Here is a 26,418-nt window from a genome sequence, read left to right as displayed (position 1 = left end):
AGTTCCTTTTTTTTTTTTTTTTTTTTTTCTTCTTTGGATAAAGAAAAAAATATTTAAAGAGAGAAAAAAAAAAAAAAGGCAACTTGGCTAGACAGAAGAGAAGCACGCGAGATCGCTTGACCTCAAAGCTCAGCATATAAAAGGTAGGGCCTAGTAGATTTTCCCTTATTTTTTTTCTTCCTCTTTCTCGCTATATGTATATATATATATAAGTTATATATATATATATACATATAATATACATATATATGCATAATACAAGTGGTGTATTAAACGGCCATCGTAATTCAATGGAGAGAATTCCTTCTTGGACCCAGTCCCGACAGCTACTTCGTGCACGGCGACACGCCCCCTCGACTCGACCAAACCCTCAACTTCTCCTCCTATTCTCCCCCCCCCCCAACCCTTCTCTTTTCGACTCGAAAATGTATATAACTTTTTTTTTTTTTTTTTTTTTTTTTTCAAATAATAAAAAGGAATAACTACCTCAAAATTATATATATAGAGTGGAACTAAGAAATTGCCCCCACTAGCAAAACTGTGAGTTTGTTTTTCTTTAAAATGGAGGGGAGAGAGAGTAGTTTTTTTTTTTTTTTTTTTTTTTTTTGTAGCGATGAATTAACGTCCCACATTTCTTCAATCTCCTCCAATCTCGAGACAATCAAACGTTTTCTTTCAAGAAAAGGGGGAGGTGGCGTTCAATAAGTAAACAAGGCTCGTTACGTGATTGCCAAACAACACAAACGCATTACAGACACGATGTACGGCAACGAGCAAAAGCGTGAAAAACAAAAAAAAAAAAACAAATAAATAAAGAGAGTCAATCCCATGCGAAGGAGGTAAACGCTGATAGATAACGAGAGGCGGAGTGTGAGGTAAAATGTTTGCAGGAGGCGGACAATCAGTTGGGGGGGGGGGGGATGAGATTATTTCCGGGAGTCCATTTTTCTTTTCCCTCTCTCTCTCTCAAATGAGAATACGTCAGACATCCGGGGAAAAAAAACAAAAACGTACACACACACAGAGAGGAAAAAAAAAAAAAAAAAAAAAAGAGTTAAGTATACAAGTGGTGGAGTGAGCCAGCAAACCGACTTTTCCTGTCATCCAGCCCGTCCCTCCTCGTTTCAAAATTCCCGCCCATCGTGCACCCACCGAATAAACAGTGTTGCGCGCGATGGCGTTCCATCATTCCGCCCCCTTTGTCCTTGCCCCTCTTCACTGATAATTTGATCGTATAAATTCCGCCGAGGCCCCGCAGTGTAATAATATTGAACGCGACGCCTTTTATTTATTTATATTATTTTTTTTTTTTTCAAACGAAAAAAAAAAAAAAAAAAAAATTCGAAAAAAAAAATATAAATAAGCGCGCGCGCGCGCGCGCAAGTTGAAACGCGCGCGCGCCATACGACCGACAGTCACGCAAACGGCCGGACTATCGCCAGTTCGTGGCGCCCCCATCACCTCGCGTTTGTTTGTTCCTCATCTTCTGAAAGAATCAAAGATTTAAGAAAAAAAGAAAAAAAAAAAAAAAGAAAAGGGGTCTCCCCTATCTGAAAAAAAAAGTCGATTACCACCGATGGGAGCATCGAACACTTTCGACTCATTTTGCGCCATCGACAACCACCAACAGCACGCGCTGCATTTAGATTTCGTTTTTCTTTTTTCAAAACGGGACAAACAAAACTCGAGGCGATGCATTTTCATCGAGATTGCCCAATCAAACGAGCCCAGACAGAAAAGAGCTTTAAAAAGAAAAGGGGAAAAAAAAACAAAAAAAAAATTAAGAAAGACACGAATGTGTTTCTCCTCTATCTCTCCCTGCCATCATCTTTCTTTTCTTTTTTTTTTTCGCTTCCATCAACGAGCAGCAGCTGGTTAGAGTCGAATGCTGGCGTTGAAATCGCTACAGACATCACCCACACCGCGTTTGCCTTCTCATTTTGTTTGAAATTTTGTCCATCCCCTGCTTCTCTGTTTTAACAGACGAGATGACTCGTCTGCAAAAGAAAAGAAAAGAAAGAGGATATCGAATATCGGTGCCATTTTAATTTGAAACGCATCAAGAAATGGACGCATAGAACGGGGGAAGGCAGAGAGAGAGAGAGAGAGAGCGAAAAAGATGTGAATTTTCTTTCTCTTTGCCAAGTGGAGGAAGTGGTCAAGAAACAACTGCACACATCCCACGCTCACACACACACGAGAACCTACCAACTGACAGACGGGCAATAAAAAAAAAAAAATAAGACGAGGGCAGCACAACCCGCAGCGCGCAAAAAAAAAAAAAGAGAAACTTTCCATATGGTCCATCGGCTACTAATCTGCTTCATCCCTCGATGGCCGTCGAAAATCTACACCTTCGTTCTTTAAAAAAAAAAATAATAATAAAATGAAAAAAAAAAAAAAAAACTTGTTTCCCTTCATCTTCGCTCTCTTCTTGCAAACAAAAGAAAATGAAGAAGAAGAAGAAGAAGAAAAAAAAAAAAGGAAAAAAGAGATGGCGAATTCGCCACTTTGGAAGATGATCGTAAAAACAAAAAAAAAGAAAAAAAAGAAGTGGAGGGATATATAGAGAAACGGAGGAGAACTGAACAGCAGGTTATTTACAATCAATCCGTTCCGCAGTCGCCATAAAATTGAAGAAAACTATCGTTGACAATCCCTCACAGCAGCAAATGCGCAGGGAGATTTTTTTTATTCCCCTCCATCTTTTCTTTTTTTTTTTATTTCGTCTTTAAAAAATAAAAATACGTTCCACCTTTCTTTCTCATATCATTTTTTTTTTTTTTTTTTTTTTTTTTTTAAGAAAGTCTAGTTGGCCTGCAAGGACGAATTGACTGACGAGTTTTAGTAGGGACCGGTTTCAAATTCAGGTTACGATCGCAATAAGCCGTGCAGAAATTTCATGCACGGGATGAATGCGACACGCCATAAAATGCCAATGTTTCTCTATTCAATTGAATGAAAAGCTGAAAGTCCCTTTCGCACGACGCAAAAACAAAATGGCGTCCAACAAGAAGAAGAGCGTCATTTACCTTACCAGCGCGAAGGCCTACTACACACAACGCTCATACATTTTTTTTTTTTTAATGAAAGGGGCGAACAGCAACTGTCTGGTGGGATTGATTTTTTTTTTTTTTCTTGTTTGGCTTAGGGTCGTCGTCGAGTGTCGGACATATCATAAAAACAGAAGGAATGTCATGTCCCCAGCATTTTTATTTTTGATTTTTTTTTTTTGTTTCTGTACCAATAGAGTACACACACACACACACACAAGTCCCGTTGTTTCCCACGACCAATCTCAACCAGACGGTGGAAATGAGCAACAGGATGAGGGAATAGAAAGGCAAAAAAAAAAAAAAAAAAAAGGGAGGGGGGTCAATATGGGGAGAGGGGGGTAGAAAATTAAACAGATCTCTCGAGTTCGTAGGCAAAAGAGAGACTTCAAAGTTTCTGGTCAAAATCAAGTCCCTTTCTCAAGAGTTTTTTTTTTTTTAGTTTTTTAGCGGAATCAGATGAGCAGAGGAGCCTGTATAAGGGAAAAGAAGATGGAAGCGAATCATATGAACCCCCACCTCCTTCCCCCCCCCCCCACAAAAATAAAAGGCAAAAAGTTGCAATGTGACACGGGAATAGGCCTTTCAAAAAGAGAAAACGGTACAAGCGTCTGGTCCCATTCCCCCCCCCCCCCCCACAGCGCACCAGCAGCACTTGCATTTCGATATCGGGTGGCAGGTCGGCCATTATCGTTTGAAACAATTGACAAGTCTTTGACTCGATGTGTGTGTGTGTCTGTTTCGAAATCTTGTCTCGTTCGTTGATGTGCCGAGGACCAACGGGCGGTAACGGTCAACATTTGAAATATAAAAAACAAAAACGGAGGCCTCTCTTACTGTTCGTAATGACCCACACAGTCAAGGGCAGATCGAATAAATACGACACAAGAATCGAAACACATTTCTCAAAGTCGAATGCCATTCTTTTTTTTTTTGTATGAGCAAAAAAAAAAAAAAAGAAGGGAATTTACAAGTGTTCCAGTATAATGTTTTACGATGGCTATCGACAGGGCTCCAAAGGTCTACTAGAGAAAGAGCACCCGTTGATCTCTTTTCTTTCCTTTCTTCTGTGTGTGTGTGTTCGGGGCTATTGTGTATAATATACAGACACATAGACACACACGTCCGAGGGGTCTTTGTGTACAAACACAAGCAGGCAAAACGTACCCAACATCAAAAACTAATAAAAATATATATATATATTTTTTTTTTAAATCCAAAAATGTTTGTCTTTAACAACTTGCGAGCGTAACGAGGCCGCGCGTCTCAATCAAAACGAGACCGGTAAAAAGAAAAATTGAAATTGAAATTAAATCTATTGGCAGTTTTTTTTTTTTTTTTTTTTTTTTTTTTTTTTTTTTGACAGACGACACATGGAGGGACTTTAAAAAAAAAAAAAAAAAAAAAGGTCATTGGAACCGTTTTCCAGCCTCACCCCCCCCCCCCCCCCCCCCTTTAATATATATTTTTTTTTTTTTTTTTTTTTTTTGCCTGCCGGATCGTGTTTCAAACTTTGGAAGAAGAAGAAAAAGTCACTCGACAAAGTTAATTCGATATCGTTGACTGATGAGTGCTGAATACGGAGCCATCTGTTTCTTAGAGGGGGGGGGGGGAGTGGATGGATGCCATTGGGAATATATATATATATATATATATATAGTACTCTGTTCTTTCTCCTCCTCCTCCCCCCCCCCCTCGCAACGTTAATGACTGATCGAGAGAACCTTTTTTCTCGTTTCCTCCCCCGGTTAAGAACGAGAGAAGAAACGTGGCGAAACGGCGAAAAAAAAAAAAAAAAAAAAAAAAAAAAAAGATTAAAAAAAAAAAAAAAAAAAAACGGTTTGATGACTTTGAAAGGCATCAACCAGCAAGGCATGGTCATTGGATTCGCCATTTTCCCAATCTCTTTTTTGAAAATTTAAATTGCATTTCTTATTTTTAATGAACAAGGGAGGAGAGACGTGGAAAACATTTAAAGACAAAACGAAATCCTCAAACTCAAAATAAAAACAACAGATGAGAAGGCGACATAAAAAAAAAAAAAAAAAAAAGGAGGGGGGGGGGGGGGGGGATGCGGAGTTGATGTCCGGTACGTGCCTGAAACCCCGTGAAACCAAATTAGAATCCAATCTCCTTCTCCTTCTTTTTTCTTTTTAAATTTTTACCCCCTTTTTAAAAATAAAAATCTATTGCTGATATTACGTTTTGCTGTTTGGTGGAGAGGAAAAAAAAAAAAAAAAGGGCTGCACCCCAAACTGTTTTGGAAGAAAACTCGTGCACATCTTGAAATCCCCCCCCCCCCCTTTCAACATCCCAAGACATCTTCTTCTTGTGTCGTGCAGTATGTGCGTAGGGGTTACATGTTGTTGGTTGAACTTCTCTCTATTTCGAAGGGGGCAAAAAAAAAAAAAAAAAAAAAAAAGATGGTGGGGGTAGTCGAAGAAGGCGGATGGAACGTAAGAGAGGAAAAAAAAAAAAAAAGGGAGGGAGGGAGGGATGCTGCGTGTTGGAAGAACATCTTCGCACTCTTGTTATTCGGTTGCAACAGCTGCATCCGGAATGTATTAGCCCTTGTTGCACATCGTAACGAGACGTGGTGGCAAGAGATCCAACCCAGTCGATATATTTTTTTTTTTTTTTCAAACAACACACAATCAACTCGAACCCCTCTTCCTCCACCTACCCTGGCAGAAAAATATGGCAATAAAAAAAAAAAAAAATTGACTTCCGCTCCATTCGGATGATGCCCTTCTCATTCGCCATCGTCAAAACAAAGCCCTAATCATAAAATAAAAAGATGATTTGCCCTCATGCGTGTGATTGGCAAAAAAAAAAAAAAAAAAAAAAAAAAAATTGAACCCCCCCCCCCCCCCCCCCCGAGAAAAAAAAAAAAGGATTTTATATTTATTTATTTATTTTGTTTTTTTTCGAGAAATAAGAGGGTCTAGAAACGGAAGTGGCAATTCCAGCTCAATATGTGCGTGTTATGACGGAAAAAGGAAATATAGATAGGGACGGGGAGGGCGGACGGGTTTGGGAGGAGAGAGAGACCTGAGGGAGAGAACATCCATCTAGCATTTATTAATGACCGTCTGCATGTGCTCGCGCGTGTGCATCTGTGTGTGTGCGCCACTCGTTGCGTTAAAAATAGCACAGATTATTTGCAGCTCAGACACATCTATACGCTCCCGACTCTGCTGTGCCGTCGATAGGAATTTTCAGACCGAGAAAGAAAAAAGAAAAAAAAAAAAAAGGGACGAAGTTGGGTTGCCATCTTTCTTTTCTTCTTCAAATGACACCCCCCCCCCCCCACACACACACACACGATAAACGATAGGGAACCCGTTTTTGTTCCTCCAACAAAAACAAGACGCTTTCCTTCTTCTTCTTATTCAAAATGTTCTCTAACGAAAAAAAAAAAAGAAAGAACAAGTCCCTCTCTCTCTCTCTCTCTCTCTCTTTCCAATTGCAATCAACTCGGCGTGTCTCTTCCTCCAACTGGAAAACTAATGTGATTCTATTATTAGACAACATTCAACCCCCCTGGTGAATATTTATCCAGTTTTTCTTCTTCTTCTTCTTCTTCTTCTTCTTCAACAACAACACCACCACCACACACGCCTTCGACACAGGATGAAGAGAAAGGGGGGGGGAGGGGAGGAGGCGGGGGAGGTACGACGCGTGTCTCGACAACATTCAAAATACAAGGGAGGAAGAAGAAGAAAAGGGAAGTAACGCGTGAAAAACGGGAACCCCCGAAAAAAAAAAAAAAAAAAAAAACGAGTCCTTTTTTTTTTTTTTTTTCTTCTTTTTAAACAACGTCTTCACGAACAAGACTTTTGGGCCATCATCCTGTCGTGCAACAACAACGAAAAAAAAAAAAAAAAAAAAATGGCACAGCGGGATCTATTCGTATAAGTAAAGAGTAAAGAATTGATAAGAACGCCACTAGCGGACGTTCTTATCTTTCGTCTCTTTTTTTTTTTTTTTTTTTTTTTTTTTTTTTTTGCATTTCACCATTTCGAAGAAGAAGAAAAAAAAAAAAATAAAAGGGACAAGGAAGAAAACAAAAAAAACAAAAAAAAAAGATAGGGAGAGAGGGAGCGAGAGAGCGAAATAACAAAAATGGAATAGGCCTACATTGTAGGGTGGAGTTAAACGTATGTATATTTGCTAGTCGAAAAAGAAAAAGGGCGAATCGGTTCTGCCAAAACAGCCAAAGAGGAAATTCGATATCGTGGCAAACAAGTTCGAACCCCCCCCCTCTCTCTCTCTCTCTCTCTCTTTTTTTTTTTTTCCTCCCCTTAAACTGAGAGACTTCCACTTGCAGTGTAAAAAAAAAAAAAAAAAAAAACGTCCCTTCCCATCGCATACATTTTAATATCTATTTACTTATTTTTATTTTTCGCACGGATTTTATCCGAAAAAAAAAAAAAACGGGCGATGTGTGAGGGGGGGGAGAGGCCAAAATACACACACACACATCACAAGCGATAGGGAGTGAGTCTTATCTTCGTAGATATATATATAAGAAAGAGAGAACTTTTTAAATACAAATAAAGGCGGAGTACGTACACACACACACACACACCGACTTGTAAGAACTTTTTCTTCTAGGGTGTGTGTGTGTTGGTTAAAGTTTAGTCCAAAAAAAAAAATAATAATAAAAAGATGTTGGGGTGGCCATTTTTTTTTTCCCTTTCAGATTGGAACCAGTTAGCGACAGCGTGTGGGGAGCAAAAAAAAATAAAAATAATAAAGAAAACTTTTTTACCCCCCTCTAAACACCCCCCCCCCTCCCCCCGAAACTGAAAAGAACCTTTAAGTGTGGGAAGAGTAAATAAATGCCGAGGTTTCGATGCTTTTTTTCTTCTTCTTCTTCTTTTCGTGTCATAGAATTAAAAAAAAAAAAAAAAAAATGAAACAAGAAATCGAAATACATCTCAATTGAATTTTCTTTCTCGTTGACAGTTTACATGGGAGATACACCTGTCGCCTAACTGTCCACACAACACGTGTCGGCCCATCGAGAAGACGTCAGCATCTCCCCCCCGCCCAAAACAACACTCGATAAACACACACACACACACACACAGGTAGAATTTGTAATCAAAAAAAAAAAAAAGAGAGAGAGAGAGGAACCCGCTTTTGAATCAATCGTGTGTCGGCTCTACCCCCCTCCCAAGCTGATAAATGTCGGCTGTCATCAGGTAGCTCTTTCGGACAGGTTGGAAAAAAAAAAAAAAAGAAAAACAGAGCCGACTGGCCGCCACCACGGCTATTGTATAACGCATAGGCCCCCATCTTGTTAACTACGTTACACGTAGATGGGGCCAAGAAAAAGGGGGATAGCCGCGCATCGGCCGAATAAACACATCTCTCCAAAAAAAAAAAAAAAAAAAAAAAAAAAAAAAAAAAAACGCTTGGGTTTCCTAATGTTTTATCAAGATTGGGCTGTCCGCGTTTGCATGTTTCTTCTTACAGACGGTCAAGATTGTTGTGTTGTGTTGTGTTTTTTTTTTTCAGGTTCAATCGGAGGCACCTCTCGCTACCAATAAAAAAGACATGGGGACAAGCGGCGGTGGGAAAAATATACGCAGCCGCTCCCTTGTTGGGTGGGCCAGCGGCCAAAAAGAAGAAGACGACGGACCTAGCGACAGAAGAAGAAGAAGAAGAAAAAAAAAAAAAAAAGAAAAAAGAAAAACACCTGGAACGTGTCGGCCGCTCGTGTCGAGACCATCACTTACGTAACTGCCCCCTCTCTTCTTTTCAAGGTAAAAAGGGGGAAGGAAGAAAGAAAAGATGAAATAAAAAAGGTCCTTTTAATAGTCTTTGATCTCGTGGCTCGTGCGCGTCGATTGATAGGTTGAGGGAAAGAGAACAAAACGAAAATTGATAGTCAAATGTATTCAAATTGGCCTAGTGAACAACGCCCGCCCCTTTATCCACCGGTGGTGTCGTCAGACGTCGCTTTAGCGTGCATCATCCATGATGGATCATTTTTCAAATGAAAAACAGAAAATTTAGATGTATGAAAAAGGAATTTCAAAGTCAAATTTAAAAAGAAAAAAAAAAAATAAAAGAAAAAATAGAGAAAGGAAATAGAAAAAAAAAAAAAAAACGGCAAAGACAACACGTGCGGATAGAGGAGTAGGAGAAGAGCGTCGAAACGCTTTTCAGGGTGGGGCTGGCCCTCTATACAGATGGCAGCGGAATCCGGCCCGTATGTGTTTCCGCACCGCCTAATCTATTAACTACCTTGGTGAACGATGAGGGACAGACGCCATCTCCCCCTCCCTCCCCCCCCCCACTACCACCACCCCAACTCTTCACCATGTGACCTTCTCCTTCCCCACCAAACCAAATATCTTCATACATCGGGAGCCAAAAAAAAAAAAAAAAAAAAAAAAAGGGCAGTCGGGAGGAACAGCAGCTCGCATAAATCTCCCCAAGACAACATGCGCCATCTTTTTTTTTTTCGCTTTCCCCTCCCCCTTCTCCTAAACTTCTTCCGCCGCTGTTAGAAAATTCAAAGACAACGGAGGGGGGAAATGATAAGAAAAACTCAATACACACACGCACACACACACACACACACACGGGGTAGACAAACATACATGAAGAGGGTAAAATTGAAGAGAGAGAGAGAGAGAGATATCTACACCCCCCCCCTTTCCTTCTTCTTCTTCTTCCTATCGTCAACACGACCTTCTCGTCTCACCCCAAAGTCAAAAGAGAGGGGTGGTGTAAAAAATCATGAAGTCACTTCTTCTTCTTCTCGTCCTAAACCCACACACACCAAATTCCCCTACCCCCCTCCGAAAATTTGGGTGGGGTTCGTTAAGAAGTCGAAAAGAGAAGCGAGGGGGGTCGTCGTCGTCGTCTCCGTTTGTGCGTTAAAAAAAAATAAAATAAAATAAAATAGGAAGGAATGTATGGTTCATCAGATGGGGTTCTGGCATTGCCATTAGCCCATGTGGTGGCCATATGGAATAAGAAATAAGTTGGTCCGACGAGAGGTGGGCACGACCAGGAGCTTCTTCTTCTTCCGAAGAAAATAAGGGGGGGACCTTGGCATCAAACAGCTTTGACACGGACGGTTAGAACGGGCAAAGGGAAAAAAAAAAAAAAAAATAAAAAAAAAATAAAACGGGGGCGCTAAAAGCTCCTCCTACTCCAGATGCTAATTCAACACATCGAAGGAAACGGATGCAAACCCCAATGTTTTTGCAGCTTACATTTTTTTTTCCAACGCTTTTTTGCCCCCCCCCCCCCCCCTAAACAAAAACAAACAGAAAAAAAACAAAAAAAACACGCCCGGTTCGATGCGAAAAAAAAAAAAAGAACAAAACTTGGAATTTGCGCCCTGGAAGGAGGGCGGATGCATTAAGAGTGTGCAGAGTCAAGTCATGTACTATAAATCACTGGCTATAAGAATGTTGCAGTATGTGTATCAAGAATGAAGCCACGTAAATAAAAAAAAAAAAAAATAAAAAAAAAATAAGAAAAAGGAGAGTCCGAACGTTGGATTGGATTTGCAATCCAGTCATCCCGCAAATAAACGACGTGTTTTGTTCTTTTGCCTCCATCAAATATCATTGCAGAAGGAGAAGGAACAGTTTAAATATAGCCGTGACCAAGAGACGCGCAAGACATTTCTTTCTTTCTTTCTTTCTTTCTTTCTTTCTTTTTTTTTTTTTTTTGTTTTTGTTCAGACCCCGGCGTTCTGGCGAATATGTAAAATCGAAAATAAAACTTTACGCAAGACAAGGAGACGGGCAATACGGGAGAAGAGGTGGGTGGGTTGGTGGGTGGTGACGGAGGCAAACGTTTCCTTCTTTTTGGGCTTTTTTTATTTTTTTTTATTTTTTACGATGCTCTGGCTTCGTAAATGTGGGCCATCAAACGAGCGGCAGCCATTTTGAAAGACCAAGGGAGACGAAGAGTGGTCATTAATCCATCTCGAATTTTTGTACCATTGGCGAATCTGCCATCAAAAACAAATCCTCGTTTTCTTTTCTTTTTTTCACGCCACAATCTCCTCCTCCCATCCCTTGTCGGACGATTCCCCCACCCCACTCTCAACTTGTCTTTTTTATATTGCGCTCGTCATTAAAAAAAAAAAGCAAGTCGTCGTCATCTTCCAACGTAATCAATTGGCCGCAACACATTTTTCTTTTCTTTTGCCGAAAGAATTTCAAAAATTTCAAAAAAAAAAAAAAAAAAAAAAAAAAAAAACCTTTTTTCTTTTTCTCGCCACGCCGTTATTGATTTCAAACAGGTGCGACCACACCCCAATCGAAAATAAAAAGGAAGGGCAAGCAAAAAGAAAAGAAAAGAAAGAAGGCACTTACTTGTTTGAATTGCTCCTCAAAAGTCCAAGATTGCTGGGAAGAATTGGGCGCCCGGGGAGCGTCCGTCTGTTGTGGCGAGTCAGAAGAAGGCGACGGGGTCAAAGGTGGGTGCTGGCCACCGGCCGATCCGTGAGCTCCGTTGCCGTTACCACCGCCGACCGAAAGTCCGCTCGTCAGGGCTGAGAGTCCGCCAAGAGCGTTGGAGAAGGCCGAAGCCAGGTATGGATGAGTGGCGGCCGACGAAGGCGGCAAGAGTCCACCGGACGGCGAACGAAGAGCAGAAGCGGCCGCGGCGATGCTGGCCAGCATGGAAGCGGGTGGCGACGGCGACGTCGAGCCGTCCATAGAGTCCTGATCGTCGTCTTTCGAATCTTTGCTGTTGTGGTGCTGATGCTGTTGGCCGTTGCCGTTGCCGCCGTTGCCGCCGTTGCCGCCGCCGCCGCCGCCGCCGCTTTTTCCGTTGCCGCGACGGGCGGGCTAATGGCATTGTTCGAATGATGACGCTGCTTGTTGTACGGCGAAGAGGCCGGCGTCGTCATGCTGTGATGGCTCGAATTGGCCAAGCTCAGCAAACTGTTTTGCGATGCGTTGTTGAGCGGCGATGAAGTCTTGGGCGGACCCATGCCGGCCGGCGGAGATTGGCTCTCGTTTCCGCTGCTGCTTCCGTGTCCGTTGCTCGTTCCGTTGCCCGTGCCTTGCTGACCGGCCTGTCCGTTGCCACCACCGCCGCCTCCTCCTCCTCCTCCGCTAAGAGCTTGAATGTGAGCTTGAAGCTGAGCTTGTAAATCGGGATGGAGACCACCCAGACCGGCCATACCCGGTAGGCCTGGAAAGTTGGACAAATTGGGGAAACCCGACAGGCCCAGCTGCGACTGCATCAGCGTCTGCATGTGAGCGGCCGCTTCGGCTTGGCGCAGGAGCGCCTGGTGAACCTGCAATTCCTGGTCCATATCACCGCCGTCCTATTTTTTTTTTTTTCATTTGCAAAATAAAAATAAAACAAAAATTACGTATATGTACAACAATAATAATGGTAATAAAAAAAAAAAATATTTTTTTTTTTTTTTTTTTTTTTTTAAAAAAAAAAAAAAAAAAAAAAAAAAAAGAAAACGAGCTCCATCGCCATAGTGGAAATGTCCGATTTTACGCTACAAACACTGTGAAATGACGCCGAGCATTAAAAAAAATAAAAAATAAATAAATAAGCACAGTTTTTTTTTTTTTTTTTTTTGAGAGAGAGAGAGAGAGAGATAACATTGAGATGGGTTAGATTTATGTTCGGGTAACATTCGGGTTCCTTCAACAAAAAAAAAAAAAAAAAAAAAAAAAAACTTTACGGCCGCACAAAGTTATAGGGGTAAATCCACATCCACACCACTTGGTTCGACAAGAGCACAAAATACAATAAAAACACGCGTTTTATAGAATCTCTAAACCGCGCCAACTTTACGTCTCTATTTCGGGTTCTTAAAAAAAGGAACGAAAAAGAATCCGGGTGGTAATTCGATAAATCCACACAGAAAAAGCCAAACGAAAAAAAAAAAAAAAACTTAAACATATTAAGTTCTTCCGGTAGATCGAAACGGCGCCACTTTGGCCTCGCAACGTTAAAATGTTTACAGTTTTTTATCTAATTTCTTGGTTTAAAAAAAAAAAAAAAAATGAGGATGAGTAATTACTCAAAGGATATCACACACACACACACACACACACACACAAAAAGAAAGTCGTGCATTTTTATTTAATATACTGCTCGTCTCTCTCTCTTTCCTTATTTTCGGCTAGATTACAGGTTCAGAGAGATAGTCAAAGGAAACGGCCGAGAGTTTTTTTTTTCTTTCTTTCTTTTTTTCTTTTTTTTTCGTTTGTTTGCGGTCGACAAAAGAGAGAAGAGAAGTCGACTAATCACGTTTTATCTATGGCGTTGATGAAGGTGAAATACTATACGTAGATAAATACGTGTAAAAAAAAAAAAAAGGGTTGAAAAAAAAAAGGGGGAGTCTGGTGCACGCGTTTCTATCACTGCGCAATAGACACACACACACACACAGACAAGCAATCGGTATACAAGAAACAAACAAACAAAATCATGGGAACGTTTTTTTTTTTTTTTTTTTCAACGGCAAAGGTTTGTTGAAATGGCCGTCCGACCTTTTGGTTGTATCGATGTCACTTGTATATATTATTGTTACGATCCATTTCATTGCGACTAGAGAGAGCGAAGGTGGGTGTGAGGGGGGGGGGACTACTAGACAGAAGGAAGGAGAAGGAGGTAATTGGTGGAGAGGGAGCTCGGGAAAAAAATAATTACAAGTCGTTCAGAGTCTCGGTAGTCTTGTGTAAAAAGCTGCTGGGAATGAGCCAGATATATAAATATATATACTTCTCTTACAAAAGCAAGAAAAAAAAAATAAAAAATAAAAAATAAAAGGGTAAAAAGAAAAAGAAAAAAAAAGGCAGACGGAAAGACATTAAAAGAGAGAGAGAGAGAAAGAAGGGGCCAGGGACAAAGTATACCGAGTGCAATAATGGCAAGCTCGTGACGGAATTCTTCATTCGATATTCCTTTTCTTTTGCACCCGCCCTTTTTTTTTTTTTACCTCCACACCGGATAATCCCCTCCCCCCTCAAGAGGAGGAGAAAAAAAAAAAGTGATTAGTTTGTAAAAGGAGATGGGAAGAAAGAAAAAGAAATGACGAGACATTGCCAGGTAGATGAAGTGCAATAGTTAAGACACACACACACACACACAGACAGAGTAGGGGAAACGAAAAGAAAAGAGTTGAAAGAAAGAAATGTGAGGGCCATTAAAATATATAGACGCTACGTACGCGTGTGTGTACGAGAGAAATACACACACATCTATATACGTAAATCCCTTATATATACACACACACACACACACACATATCTGTATAGTCGTGGAAGCATGCAAATTGAGGGGGGAAAAGGAGGTAGAAATGTACGTTGATTATCTGTTGTCATCGTTACGGCCTCTAATGAGTCTAATGAGAGGGCCATTTACAGGTGCGCTCAGCTACCGTGAGAAGAACCAAACGCTATACCACCTCAACCATTTCACAGCCGCCCGTTTTTTTTTTTTTTTTTTTACCTTCAAACCACCCCAGCCCACCTCTTTTATTTTATTCCTTTTTTCTTTTTTTTTTTCTTTCAAAAGAATGAGAAAAGAAACGATTGGTAGTTGTAGAATATATCTAAACGTACGGTATAGTTTTGAAACATGGCATCGTGTGTCTCTCGTATGACGATGGCCAGGCCCCGAAGAGCAACAGAGTGCGATGAACGTTTTATGACTTGTTTCCACGACACGGCAAAGCTTTTGGACTGCGTATCGCAAGCAACCGGCCCTCGTCATCGTGTCACCGCAAGACACACACACACACACACAAACAAGAAAAAAAAAAGGGGGGGGAGGAGTTTCATTTGTGTTAACTCTTTGCTTGCGACTTGTACTTTTCGGATCTCTTTCCCTTCCCATTGGTTGTTTATTTCATCTGTCGAGTTTAGTGGATAGTTTAGCTCACAGGAAAAAAATAATAATAATAATAATAACCACCTTCAATTATTGGCCGCCGGTTTAGAAAAAAAAAAAAATAAAAGCCGCGACTCCCGCGGTACTCCCTCCTACCCCCCCCCCGTTCATTCGCAGTTATTTATCTACGTGTACGCATATAAATATGTTTTGTTTTGTTTTTTTTTCCTTAAATCACACGACATTCTTTTCGTTTTTTTTTTTTTGCCGTTCAAGGGAAACAATTTCCTCTTGCTCAAACAGCCAGACATAAACAATAATAGCGACTTGAAGAGTACGCTCTCTCTCTCCTATTTTACGAGTGACTGTATGCCAATCCAATTTGTGTGTGCGTGTGTGTTTCTCGTTTTCCCAAGGCTTAATGAATGAAGGAGGAATAGACGATACCTGTCGCTTCAGCTGATCGTTGCCAACGCCGTCGTCCAGATCTCCGTCGTCGCTCGAATCGTCACGATCCAAGTTGTCACTCGAATCGCCCTCCCCGTCCGACTGAGAGCAAAAAAAAAAAAAAGAAAATGAAAGAAAAACAAATTAGCATCGCAAGTTCATGGAACAAATCCGTCAGCAGCGCTCGTTACTAAACAAAACTAAATCTGACGCTTTTAAGAAATCAACACACACACACAAAAGAAAAAAAAAAAAAAAAAAAAAAAAAGATCCAACACTCAAAAATAGACACACACGACATATTTTTTTTTATTTTACTGCCCCCCCCCCTCCCCCCACTCCAAAATGTTATAGAGGCAGCGTCGGGGCAATGGTCAGATGGACTTTGTTTGGTCGAGTTCCGTGTCAACAAACCTTTTAGCGATAACCTGCCAAGTGTACACACTTCTTTCCTGTCCTCTCCCCCCTCCCCCCATCTCCCCTATCCACCTTCTCTCTTTATTCCTCACCCCCTCTGTTGTGTCGACAAAAGGCGGGCGAAAAAAAAAAAAAAAAAAATAAGAATTGAAAATGTGTGGTCAAATACGACGAGTCGGAGGATCAATCTGATGAACACCAAAAGAAAATGAAAAAAAAAAGGTTCATCATCTTAGGGCTACCAGAGAGAGAGGGGGGGGGAGGGGGAAACCGCCACACGTTGTGACTTTGTGTCGACGACTTTTGGGTGGAGTTGACACAATTCTTTCACCATCCATTTCTCTCTCTCTCTCTTTTTTCTTCGCTGTGTTGACGAGTTCGTCATGAAGCGAAAAAAAAAAAAGAAGGGAGAGAGAAATGCCATCCGACGTCGATTTTTTTTTTTTTTTTTTTTTGGTTGGTCGAAAGCAAAATGAAAAACGTCTCTTATCTCTTTCCACCTCGGCAATCTATCGCTAAAGGGGCGGATGTGTCTATATTTATTCAGAGAATACAACAAAAAAAAAAAAAAAAAAAAAAAACGCTTTCTATTTAAATACTCTGTATATAAAGAATCCATTAAGACAGAGCGGAGGGGGGGGGCCGTTTTTAGTCGGAAATCGACGATATTTTCTTCTACTTTCTTTGCCATAGAGAAACGCAGTAAAGGCGTCAATGAACTGAACAGCACAGAGTCAAACTTAAAAAAAAAAAAAAAAAAAAAAAAAAAAAAACAAAACAATAACGAAACACACGTCGAAATAGAGATAACTCTTTGATAGATAAGGTGTCAAACAAAGAAGTCGGGTTGGACAACGAGACCGGAGCCAAACCAATTTTTACTTCTTGCGTATTATTAACATCAAAAATTATTAGTCCGTCCTTTAAAAAAAAAAAAAAAGAAAAGAAAAAAAGGAGGATGGGAAAATAAGGCCAAGACGACAATTTGTCTTTTCTGCAGGTGCAAGTCGGTTTGGAGGGTAGCCAAAAGTGTGACGGCAGCCGGAGCACGGGAGAGCCGAGAGAGCGAGAGAGAAAGATGAAGCTTAATGAATAATGATTATTGGGGTCGGTTCCCGCTGCTGCAAGACGAATGACAGTCGGGACTCGATTTTCTATAACCCGAGACAAGCGGCTACGGTACATCTTCTTCTTAAATAAATTTTCCCGATTTAGAAACTATCAAGGCTTTTGGAGGTGGGGGGGGGGGAGGGAGGTTGGAGAGATGGAACAACTTGTGTCTGCGTTCTCCTCTTGGAATATCATCACCATCATCCACCACGTCCCAACTTCTTCTAGTCGGCCAAAAGTTCCTCTCGCGCACACACACAACGGCTATGAATAGAGAGAGAGAAGGTGGCAGCTGCTGGAGAAAAAGAAACCCCTAGTCTGAAACCGTCCCCTACACACACCGTTTTATAAATAGCGGACGCACACACACAACGAGTGTTGCATCGTTTCACAGGGTGGTGGAAGCAGATTGAATCAGACTTTTGCGCCGTGACACCACAAACAAACCTTTTTGGCCATCCCTCCCCCCCCCCCCCCTACTCTTTTTTTTTCTTCTTTTTGTCCTCGCCTTTGCAATAATAATCCAAAACAAACTTGTGTGCTTCTCCTCTCCTCGTTTTTTAAGAGGAAAAGAAGGGGAGATCTCATCAGTCAAAATGCGCATCAAGAGAGTCGTGTGTGTGTGTGTGTGTTTGTGTGCGCGTTAGAAGAGGCACAAGACACTAACGACATTTTAATGAAGTCCAACGTCTTGCGCACGTGCCCGGCCTCAATCAAGCCCGGCAGCAATTGTTCCTCCTCCTCCATCAGCTCTAATTTTCCGAGAAAAAAAAAAAACGCATTCTATTTTGGCCGTTTGCGCATACCAGCACAATGATCGCCTCTCTTCGTCATCCCTCCCTGTGTGCGCGTCTCAAATGTTACTACCACCATCTCTAGATTTGTTATTTCAAGATGGCGATGGGCAAAAAAAAAAAAAAAAAAAAAAAAAAAAAAGACTCGCACCTATTTGCATACTCGCAACCAGCCATCATCAATTTAGGTGCCAATGAAAACCTAGCCGGAGCACGGCGACGTCATCCGCCAAATAGCGTGTTTTCATTTATAAATAGGCCTCCACTGAAAAAGAGAGAGAGAGAGAGAGAGAGAGAGAAAAAATTTGCATTCCAACATCAATAGATCACCAAAGCGGCCAGGGAAAAGGGGACTGTGCCGGACCAACGCGCGCGCACACCACGACGCAACGGGGAGGTTGTTTATTCGACATCGCGGGCCGACACAATTCAAAATACAAAAAAAAAAAAAAAAAAAAGTTTTTTAAATTTTGGTTTTAAATAAATTCGCTAAGCCGTCGTGTATATAAATACGCTCATCTCTGTCTCTTCTTCTTATTCTCATCGGCCCCCTTCGTGTTGGTATACGCACAGACACACACACACACACACAGTAGCAGCTGACTGAATCATTATGCGGGGGAGGTCCAAGCGAGAGTGGTGGAGGAGAAGAAGAAAGAAGAAGAAGAAGAAAAAAAAAAAAGACCGACCCCCCGCATTCACTTATTCATTTTCTTGTTTGCTGCTGTTGCTCCTGCGTCTTCTTCTTGCAGCTAATGCCCTGCCCGCCCTCCTACAATCACGTGATTCAAGTCGGATGCCAGACAGTGATGAACACCACCTTTGAAGGCCTATTTTTAGGCAACATCCACAGGATGTTGTACGTGCATCATCATCCAACGAGCAGCCAGTCCACTCATCTTATTCTTATTCTAATTTTTCTTCTTCTTTTTTTTTTTATTAATAACGTTCGATGCCGCCCTATCCGTGTGTCTATGCAAAAAGGCAAGCAGTTCGTGTACTCGTTTGTAATGGGATTGTGTGTTTTACCACGACTCTTGACGCCGAGGCAAAGCAAAATCCGATTAGAAATTCAACTTGGTGGATTGAATGTCCTTCTCCCCCTTCCCCCTTTTTTTTTTCTTTTTGAATCGTACCCATTGGAATTATACGGAAGCCCACCTAAGTTTGTGCCCGAAGACAACCCAAGACGGCCGCGTGTTAGTGGGGACTAACGTCTTAGAAAAAAAAAAAAAAAACAATCTTCCTTTTTTTTTTTCTCTTTGTTTTAGTGACAGTCGTACTCGGTGTCAATTTCAATCGATTTCTCATGAAAATATCGAACGTGACCAGTCCAAAAAAAAAAAAATATATATAAAGATCGATAAGGTTTTAAACAACAACAACAAAAATGTTGCCATTCCCATCAAAATATAGCGACAAGGATAGAATGAGAAGGAATAAATTATAAAGGGAAATGAATCGGAATTCCTGGTACCTAAAGTTTTATATCTATACGCACATACAGGACAGAGAGAAAGAGATAGACAATGTTGACCTATTATTGACCCTGGAAAAAAAAAAAGTTCAAGCAAGATCCATCTCCCCTTCCCCCCCCCCCCCTTTCTTTCTATATTATTTATACATTTTTTTTTCTCATTTTTATTTTGTGGGTGGGGGTAGTAAGTATAAAGGATTCCATGCTCGGTGTCTATCACCAGGTACGATCAGGCCGTGAGAGTAGAGACAATGTCACCTGCTGGGCTTTTTTTTTTTTTTTTTCTTCTTCTTCTTTACCCTTTTTTTTTCTCTCTCTCTCTCTTGTGAAAGAAGACGGCCTCGTATCAAGAGCCAATCGCGACTCTTATAACGGGCCATTGATATCCATCTTGTGTCTTATTCTTTTGTGCTCACTTGGAGGACGAAACATCCCATTTTTATACATACACACTATAGTATGAAAAATAAATTTTTTTTTTTTTTTTTTCTTCTTCTTCCCCAACCACGGAAATAAAATGGAAATAAATTTCCTGTCCCAACAAAAGACGTTGTTTGCAATAGTCTACCATTACATATCGATTCAGTCACGGTGGGGGTAACACCCTAACTGTTCATTCGCTGGCATGATAGTCAAAACACGCAGTCGTCGTCTTTTTCTTCCCTATTATTGATGGATGATTTCCATTCTCACTCTGGATTCTCTCCTCTTATCCTCGCTAAGAAGAAGAAGAAAGATCCAGGGGATTGAAAAATTGCTCTGAAAAAAAAAAAAAAAAAGGCCTCTGCTGCGGGGGTGGAGACGCATAGCTCTCGCACGCGTGTACCAGGCATTTAATACACACACACACACACACACACACGCGCGCGCATAAGAAGAAAGAAGAAGACGATGGAAAAGAGCAAAGGGCAGAGCACAGCAGCTCGCGATGTTTCGTGTCCGTCTATAAATCAAACGTGTGTTATATGCCAGGAATGTTGGCCATCGCAGTTGGAGCGAGGAGGGTGAAGAATCAGCGGGGGTAATTGGTGATATGCAAATGCTAATGGTCCATCCGACGCCCCATGACGCCCCCCCACCTTCCAAGAGAACTCCCAGCGAGGTAAGAAATACACAACAACAGCAACAGCACAAAAAAAAAAAACTATAAGGGAATCGTTGTTTTTTTTTTGGGGGGGCCCACCTTTCATATCAAAATATGGGGCCCATACACACAAAAAAAAACGGGGAGAAATGAAAGAAAGAAAGAAATTCATTCATTTCTAGGCCTGGAACACGCACCAGGTATCGTATAAAACGCTCGTTTCGTGCGCGATGATGATGATGGTGGACGTCCACCTCACCGGGGGGGGGGGGGGGGGGGGGGGGGGGGGGTGGGGGGGGGGTACGCGTGGCCCACCACCAAGGCCCACCGCTCAAAATAGACCGGACCAAAGCCAGTCCGTCCGACGTTTCACAAAATCTCGGGGCGGAACTTGTAAATAATAATCAATGACGAGAGAATCGTGAGATATCAAACGCGCATCGACTTCTCTCTCTCTCCCCCCTCCGTTCGACCATTTGAATAAACGGCCCGTCTTATTTTTCCCATGCACCACCTGACTCGTTGTTGTTGTTGCCTATTAGAATAATAACAACACGCACACGCAGTCAAGTGTGTTAGAAAAAGAAAAAAAGATTTGACACAACAGGACACCCGGCCTCTTGTTAGGATAAGAGTTGGTTTTTACGAGCCAAACACTACTCAAACACTACTCACACACACACACACACCCACGCACACACACACAGGACACCAAAAGCCGGACGACAATCAGTTTGCGTGAATTGTTTCCTCAACGGCATCAACAAACATGTCCTAAATTGTCTTTCCTTTTTTTTTTTTTATTCTTTCTCTCTCTCGTTTCCTCATTCCCAGAAAATCCATTGACACTGATATTTGGCGTAGGCGTTCGCTACGACATTAAAAAAAAAAAAAAAAAAAAAAAAAAAAAAAAAATAAGGCGGTCATAACACTACGCAAGGCTTCAATCAGCACGTCAAACACATAGGAAAAAAAAAAAAAAACTCAACTCGTTTGCAAACGAACGATGGGGGAGGGCGTGCGGCAAATGATATACAAATGGAATCACGATATCTTAAAGAGCGCGCAGTCGATGGGGGGAAGGGAGTGGGGATGATATTTGTCATCTAAGGTTTCTCTTGACTCTACTTGAATGTGACTTACAGGTTCGTTGGATATCAACACGGTATAAAAAAAATGAAATGACATTATTGCTAATCTCACGTCTCGAATAGGAGGGTGAATGAGACAAGGCAAGGTGGTATTTTGACTGACGTCTTGATATCGTTAAGGTTTCTTTTTTCGATCGAAAACAAACAAGAGGAGGACAAGGAAACCTATTATTAGTACGTGTGACCCGTACCTTTTTTTTATTATTATTATTATTATTTTGTTTTCCAGGTGGGGGGGACGAGTTAAGCTCGAGCAAAAGGCCTATGCGTGCGCGTGTAATCCAATCATCCAAGAAGCAAACAAGGAAAACATATACGACATTCGAAAATGTAGACACACACATTTGAAATGTGTGCACTCAACATTGTGTGTGTGTGTCATATCGTAGACTTGGGCCAAGATTGATCGCATGCGATCAAAACGACGACGACGCTGTAACGAGCTTATAACGTTGCCGCACTTCATCCCGTGTCCCGTCTGATTCAATTAATGCACCTGTCTCTTTTGCCAGTAGTAAATAGTCTTGATTCTTTGTTGTTTTTGTTTTTTTTACTAAGGTTTCGGTCGTTTAGTTGACACAAAATCCTTTACCGTACCCCCCCCCCCCCTTTCGTTTCCTTCTCTCGCACATACACAAAACACCGAAGCGACTCATTTTATTCATTGGAAAAGGATATCGTGACAAATCATCAGTTCGAGATAACAGACATGCCGTTGTCGTCATTCTTCCCGTTCCTGCACAATCCAAATGCCGTTCTTCAAATATTGAATGTGATGACCTCACACATTCTTGACATTTTATTTTTTTTTTTTCCTCCATTTTATTTAAATTATTGAAGGAACTCTTCTTCCCCCCCCCTTTTTTTTTTTTTTTTTTTTTTTGTTTTCCAAGATTCCTTTCTTTTTCCTTTTTTTACGATGCGAGTGATTACGCGGCGGGGAGATACACATCCGCAGCGGGTCATTTGTGAAAAGAAATGCGTCTAAAATAACGCGCGCGCCAAGCCATCACACGTATTGCAACGTGGGGGGAAAACAAAATTGTGTTCCAGTCATGCTTCAATCTCGACTTGAAAATGTGCACCTTGGATTCAGTCCCCCCCCCCTTTCCTTCAGTGCCGTGATTTTTTGCAACGCCCTTGTTTGTGTTCTACTCCCCCTCACTGGAACATTTTGAAAAAAAAAAAATAACTAAAAATTAAAAAAAAAAAAATTCCCTAAATTGAAAAGGGGGGGGGGGGGGGAAGAGACTTTGAGAGTAAAAAAAAAAAACATTGAAAAAAATGACAGAACACACATGGCTCCATCCGGTTGGGTCCCAATATTAGTGTGTTTGGAAGGGACGGTGGGGGAGGGGTTTAAGTAAATTTAAAATAAAAAGCGGAACCGAGTGCGATAACTCAACATCGATTGACATCCGCATGTTTCGAATACGAAAAAAAAAAAATAATAATTCTCAATCATAAAACGAAAAAAGAAAAAAAAAATAGAGTAATACAAAATATACAGGTTGTGTGTGTGTGTGTGTGTAAGTGTCGTAACCGGAACACACGGCCCGGCCATTGCGCGTAAGAGAAGCCGCTCAATTGGGGAAAGAAAGAAAAAGAAACGGGTTTGTGAATAAGCAAAAAAAAAAAAAAACTTCAGACTTCATTAATTGCAGATTTTTTTTTTTTTGCCTCCCTTTTTTTTTTTCTTCCGAAAGGGTTTGGGTGTGCGTTTTTTTTTTTTTTACGACTGGAGCCGAGAAGAAGGAGAGAAAAAAAAGAGAGAAAAAACACACCAATCGGTTACTACACACACAGGGTCTAAATTGACATAAATCTTATGGCGACACCCAGTCGCGCATTTTTTTTTTTTTTTTTTTTGCCTTTCTTTCTCGTTCTCTCTCTCTAACTCTATGGGCTTATACCCTCTTTTTATTTGTGAACCAAAAGGGGTTTTTTTTTTTTTCACAAAGAGTGGGTGTTTTTAATGCCCCCCCCCCTTCTCCCTCCTTATAGGCAAAATATCCGAGATAGTCGTCCTACCAGAAGAAGAAGAAGAAGAAAAAAAAGGAAAACGACCTTCGAACCAAAACGCAGGTTATTTCACCCCCATCAAATTCAAGTCTATCCCGTGTCTCTCAGTTCGCTCTTTTTTTTTTTTTTTTACATATCCATCCTCTACACAACTACTTACTACTACTCTACGGTTAATAGACCGACACACACACACACACACACACACCAATTTATATTTCTTCCTACGCTTCTGCTTTTTCGGGTTATTTTCTGTGTCCGCGATCCATTAAGGGATTTTCTTTTAAACATTTTTTTTATTATTATTATTATTTTGGCCAAACCGGTTTTTACTCGACATTTTCATGCCCTCCAGCTGTTGGCGAAACGAGAAGCCCTCGGTTGGGTCACACACACACACACACACACACACACGAGAAAGAAAAGAAATAAAAAAGAAAAAGAAAAAAACAGGGGCGCATTATTATGATTTCATCTTAATTCAAATTGCAAAGCGATTCACACGCATGATCGTCTCGGATGACTTGGCCCAATAATGCGTGTGTCCGCAAGCAACCACAACACCCCGCAACGGAAAACAATGCGCTGAGGATGGCAAAAAAAATCGATCCCTCGTTCCAGCTGCTCGTGGCAGATTACAAATACGTTGGCAAGGAAACGCCAGCCCTTTCTTTCTTTCTTTTATAACCATATGGTCAACTTGACACAATTAATCAGTCCACGTCTGACTCACGCAAACTGAATTTTTTTTTTTTTTTCTAATTTAAATCCCTACCCACTCCCATTCTTTTTCTTTTTTTTTTTATCTCGAATCAATTCGAATAGAGGGGACGCGTGACGCCATCCAAACGGAAATGTGACAGCGGGACGTGAGCCTATTCAAATGCTTGCGATTTAAAGTCAATGGCGCGCCAATCAATCAGACATTCAAATGCGCAGACGCTTCGATATTCATCTCATAGCAGAGGGGCGTCCAAACGTGACTCGATAAATAAACAAAAATATGATAAGCGATTTGTCATTTGCATTCAAAGATACAAGGAGGAAGAAGGGGGGGGGGGATTCAGAAAATATGCCCGACGATGTGAAACGAAACTCTGACGAATCCGCCTCGTCATCCGAGACTTTGATAGAACATGCATACACGTTAATTTTTTCAAACACAAGAACTAGAGAGAGACAGGTCAAATTCATCCGACCTTGAACCATGTGGGTGGCATAGATATAAACTAACTTGTACATCGGATATTTTTTCTTTCCTTCTTTTTGTTTCTATTCGACGCATTTCAGGTCAGGCCTTTTTTTTTTTTTATCCATCGTCGATGTTCGAAGAAATCGTTTCACAATTTCAAATCCTATGCAAATTTTATCTACCATTCCCACTCACCGATCGGCTAAAATAACCCTCCCCCTTCTTTTTTTTTGACCTTTTTTCTTCTAGATTTTAATATGGTTCGAGTACCAATTATAAAAATGATGTTTTTTCATTCTTGATCTTTTGTTGGAAAAAAAAAAGGCGACCTCTCCTCCTATTTCTCAACTTAAAAAAAAAAAAAAAAAAAAAAAACCCTTACCCTTGTCAATTCGAATCGATCGGAAGGGCGCCAATTTCGATACGAAAAAAAGGGGGATGGGCTCACAAAAAAAGAGAGAAAAAAGGTTACCCACCCTTATTTTAGAGGGGGGGGGGGGAAATATCAAGGCTAGATGGAAAAAAGAAAGGGCATTTTTCATACCAAAAAGAGTTGATACCACTTAACCCCTCCTCTTCCCTTTTTCCCTATCTATTATCAATTCTCTCCCCCCTAACAGAAAAAAAAAATATGTATATAAAAATGAAAAAAAAAATGACTGGACATTTTCGCGTCAAACTGATAGATGCGGAAAGAAAAGCGAGGTCATCAAAGGTCATCTCTTTCTTCTCAATGTCGATTAAATACGCCTCAATGTACTAGCCATAATCTTCAAACAACACATGGTAACTGTCACACGCTGTGTGACATTTCTTTTCTCGAAAGACACACAAAAAAAAAGAAGTAGACTACCAGAAAAGAAAAAAATGTCCTTTTTTTTTTTCTTTTCAGGTCATAATAAAATAGCCGACAATCCTTTCTTTCTTTTTTTCCTTTTACCCCCCTCAAGAGCTTTGGCAGGTCGATGAACACGTAACATAGCCCCCACAACAACACACACAAAAAAAAATGAACCATAAAAAAGGGGGGGGGGAGGCAAAATGTTTCAATTACTTGGGTCAAAGACCGGTCGGTTCAGAAAGCAATATTGAAAAAAAAAAAACAATATCGAATCAAATTTAAATATATAAAAAAAATGGGACTCACCATCATCGCATCGATTTCATCGTCGTTGCGATCCATCCGATAGGAGGGCACGGGTTCTCGGTTTTTGACGCGAATTTTGGACACTTTCTCAGCGGAGCCGGGTGACAAAAGCATCAATCAATCTTCTCGTTTCTCCTGATTTCAATCCCCCGACGACACTGGTTCAAGTAATTTCCGGTAATCAATGTACCGAAAATCGCCCCCCGAAATAATAATGGTAAGAAGAATAACAACAAGTTCTCCCTTTTCGTTTCGTTTTTTTTTTTTTTTTTTTTTTCGTTAACACACACACAATTGTGGGCAAAAAAAAAAGAAGCACTGTCAAAATCCGTTCGCCACGCTGAAGACACCAACACACACACACACGCACGTTAAGGTGAAAGGGAGGGGAAAAAAAAGAACCGAAAAAAAAACAACGGTCAAAAAAAAAGCGCGGTCTTGTCTCTCCGAGATCAACCGAATCAATGAATGCGGACCAACTTTGGAGGATTGTCCAACTATTCGAATGTGTGTGTGTGTGTGTCTGTGCATATGTGGCGCCCCCTTTTTTTTTTTTGGTATCCCCCTCCTCCTCCCTCCTTCTATTCTTCGTACCCCGCGTCTTCTTCGACAGGCCTGTTTGGCCAACAAGCCAACCAGGTGCCTTTTACTCTTGGGGATGGATAAGCACCGCCTTC

General features: G+C 41.0%; 1 protein-coding gene across 1 annotated transcript in view; it reads right to left on the bottom strand.

Moving 5' to 3' along the window:
• The window catches only part of LOC130691364 (trithorax group protein osa-like), a 44,346-nt gene extending 18,148 nt beyond the window's left edge, over positions 1 to 26,198 (bottom strand). Inside the window, exons 1-4 of the mRNA XM_057514304.2 lie at positions 25,742 to 26,198; positions 15,348 to 15,449; positions 11,880 to 12,369; positions 11,408 to 11,823 (exon numbers count right to left, since the gene is read on the bottom strand). Coding sequence (XP_057370287.1) covers positions 11,408 to 11,823; positions 11,880 to 12,369; positions 15,348 to 15,449; positions 25,742 to 25,855 — 1,122 coding nt within the window. The 5' untranslated portion in view covers positions 25,856 to 26,198. The remainder of the gene's footprint in view (positions 1 to 11,407; positions 11,824 to 11,879; positions 12,370 to 15,347; positions 15,450 to 25,741) is intronic.
• Between the last annotated feature and the right edge of the window lie 220 nt (positions 26,199 to 26,418).

The sequence above is a fragment of the Daphnia carinata genome, chromosome 1 (genome assembly GCF_022539665.2).
Source record: "Daphnia carinata strain CSIRO-1 chromosome 1, CSIRO_AGI_Dcar_HiC_V3, whole genome shotgun sequence".
Lineage (NCBI taxonomy): Eukaryota > Metazoa > Arthropoda > Branchiopoda > Diplostraca > Daphniidae > Daphnia > Daphnia carinata.
The sequence above is the reverse complement of the archived record's forward strand: the minus strand, read 5'-3'. Positions and strand labels throughout refer to the sequence as shown.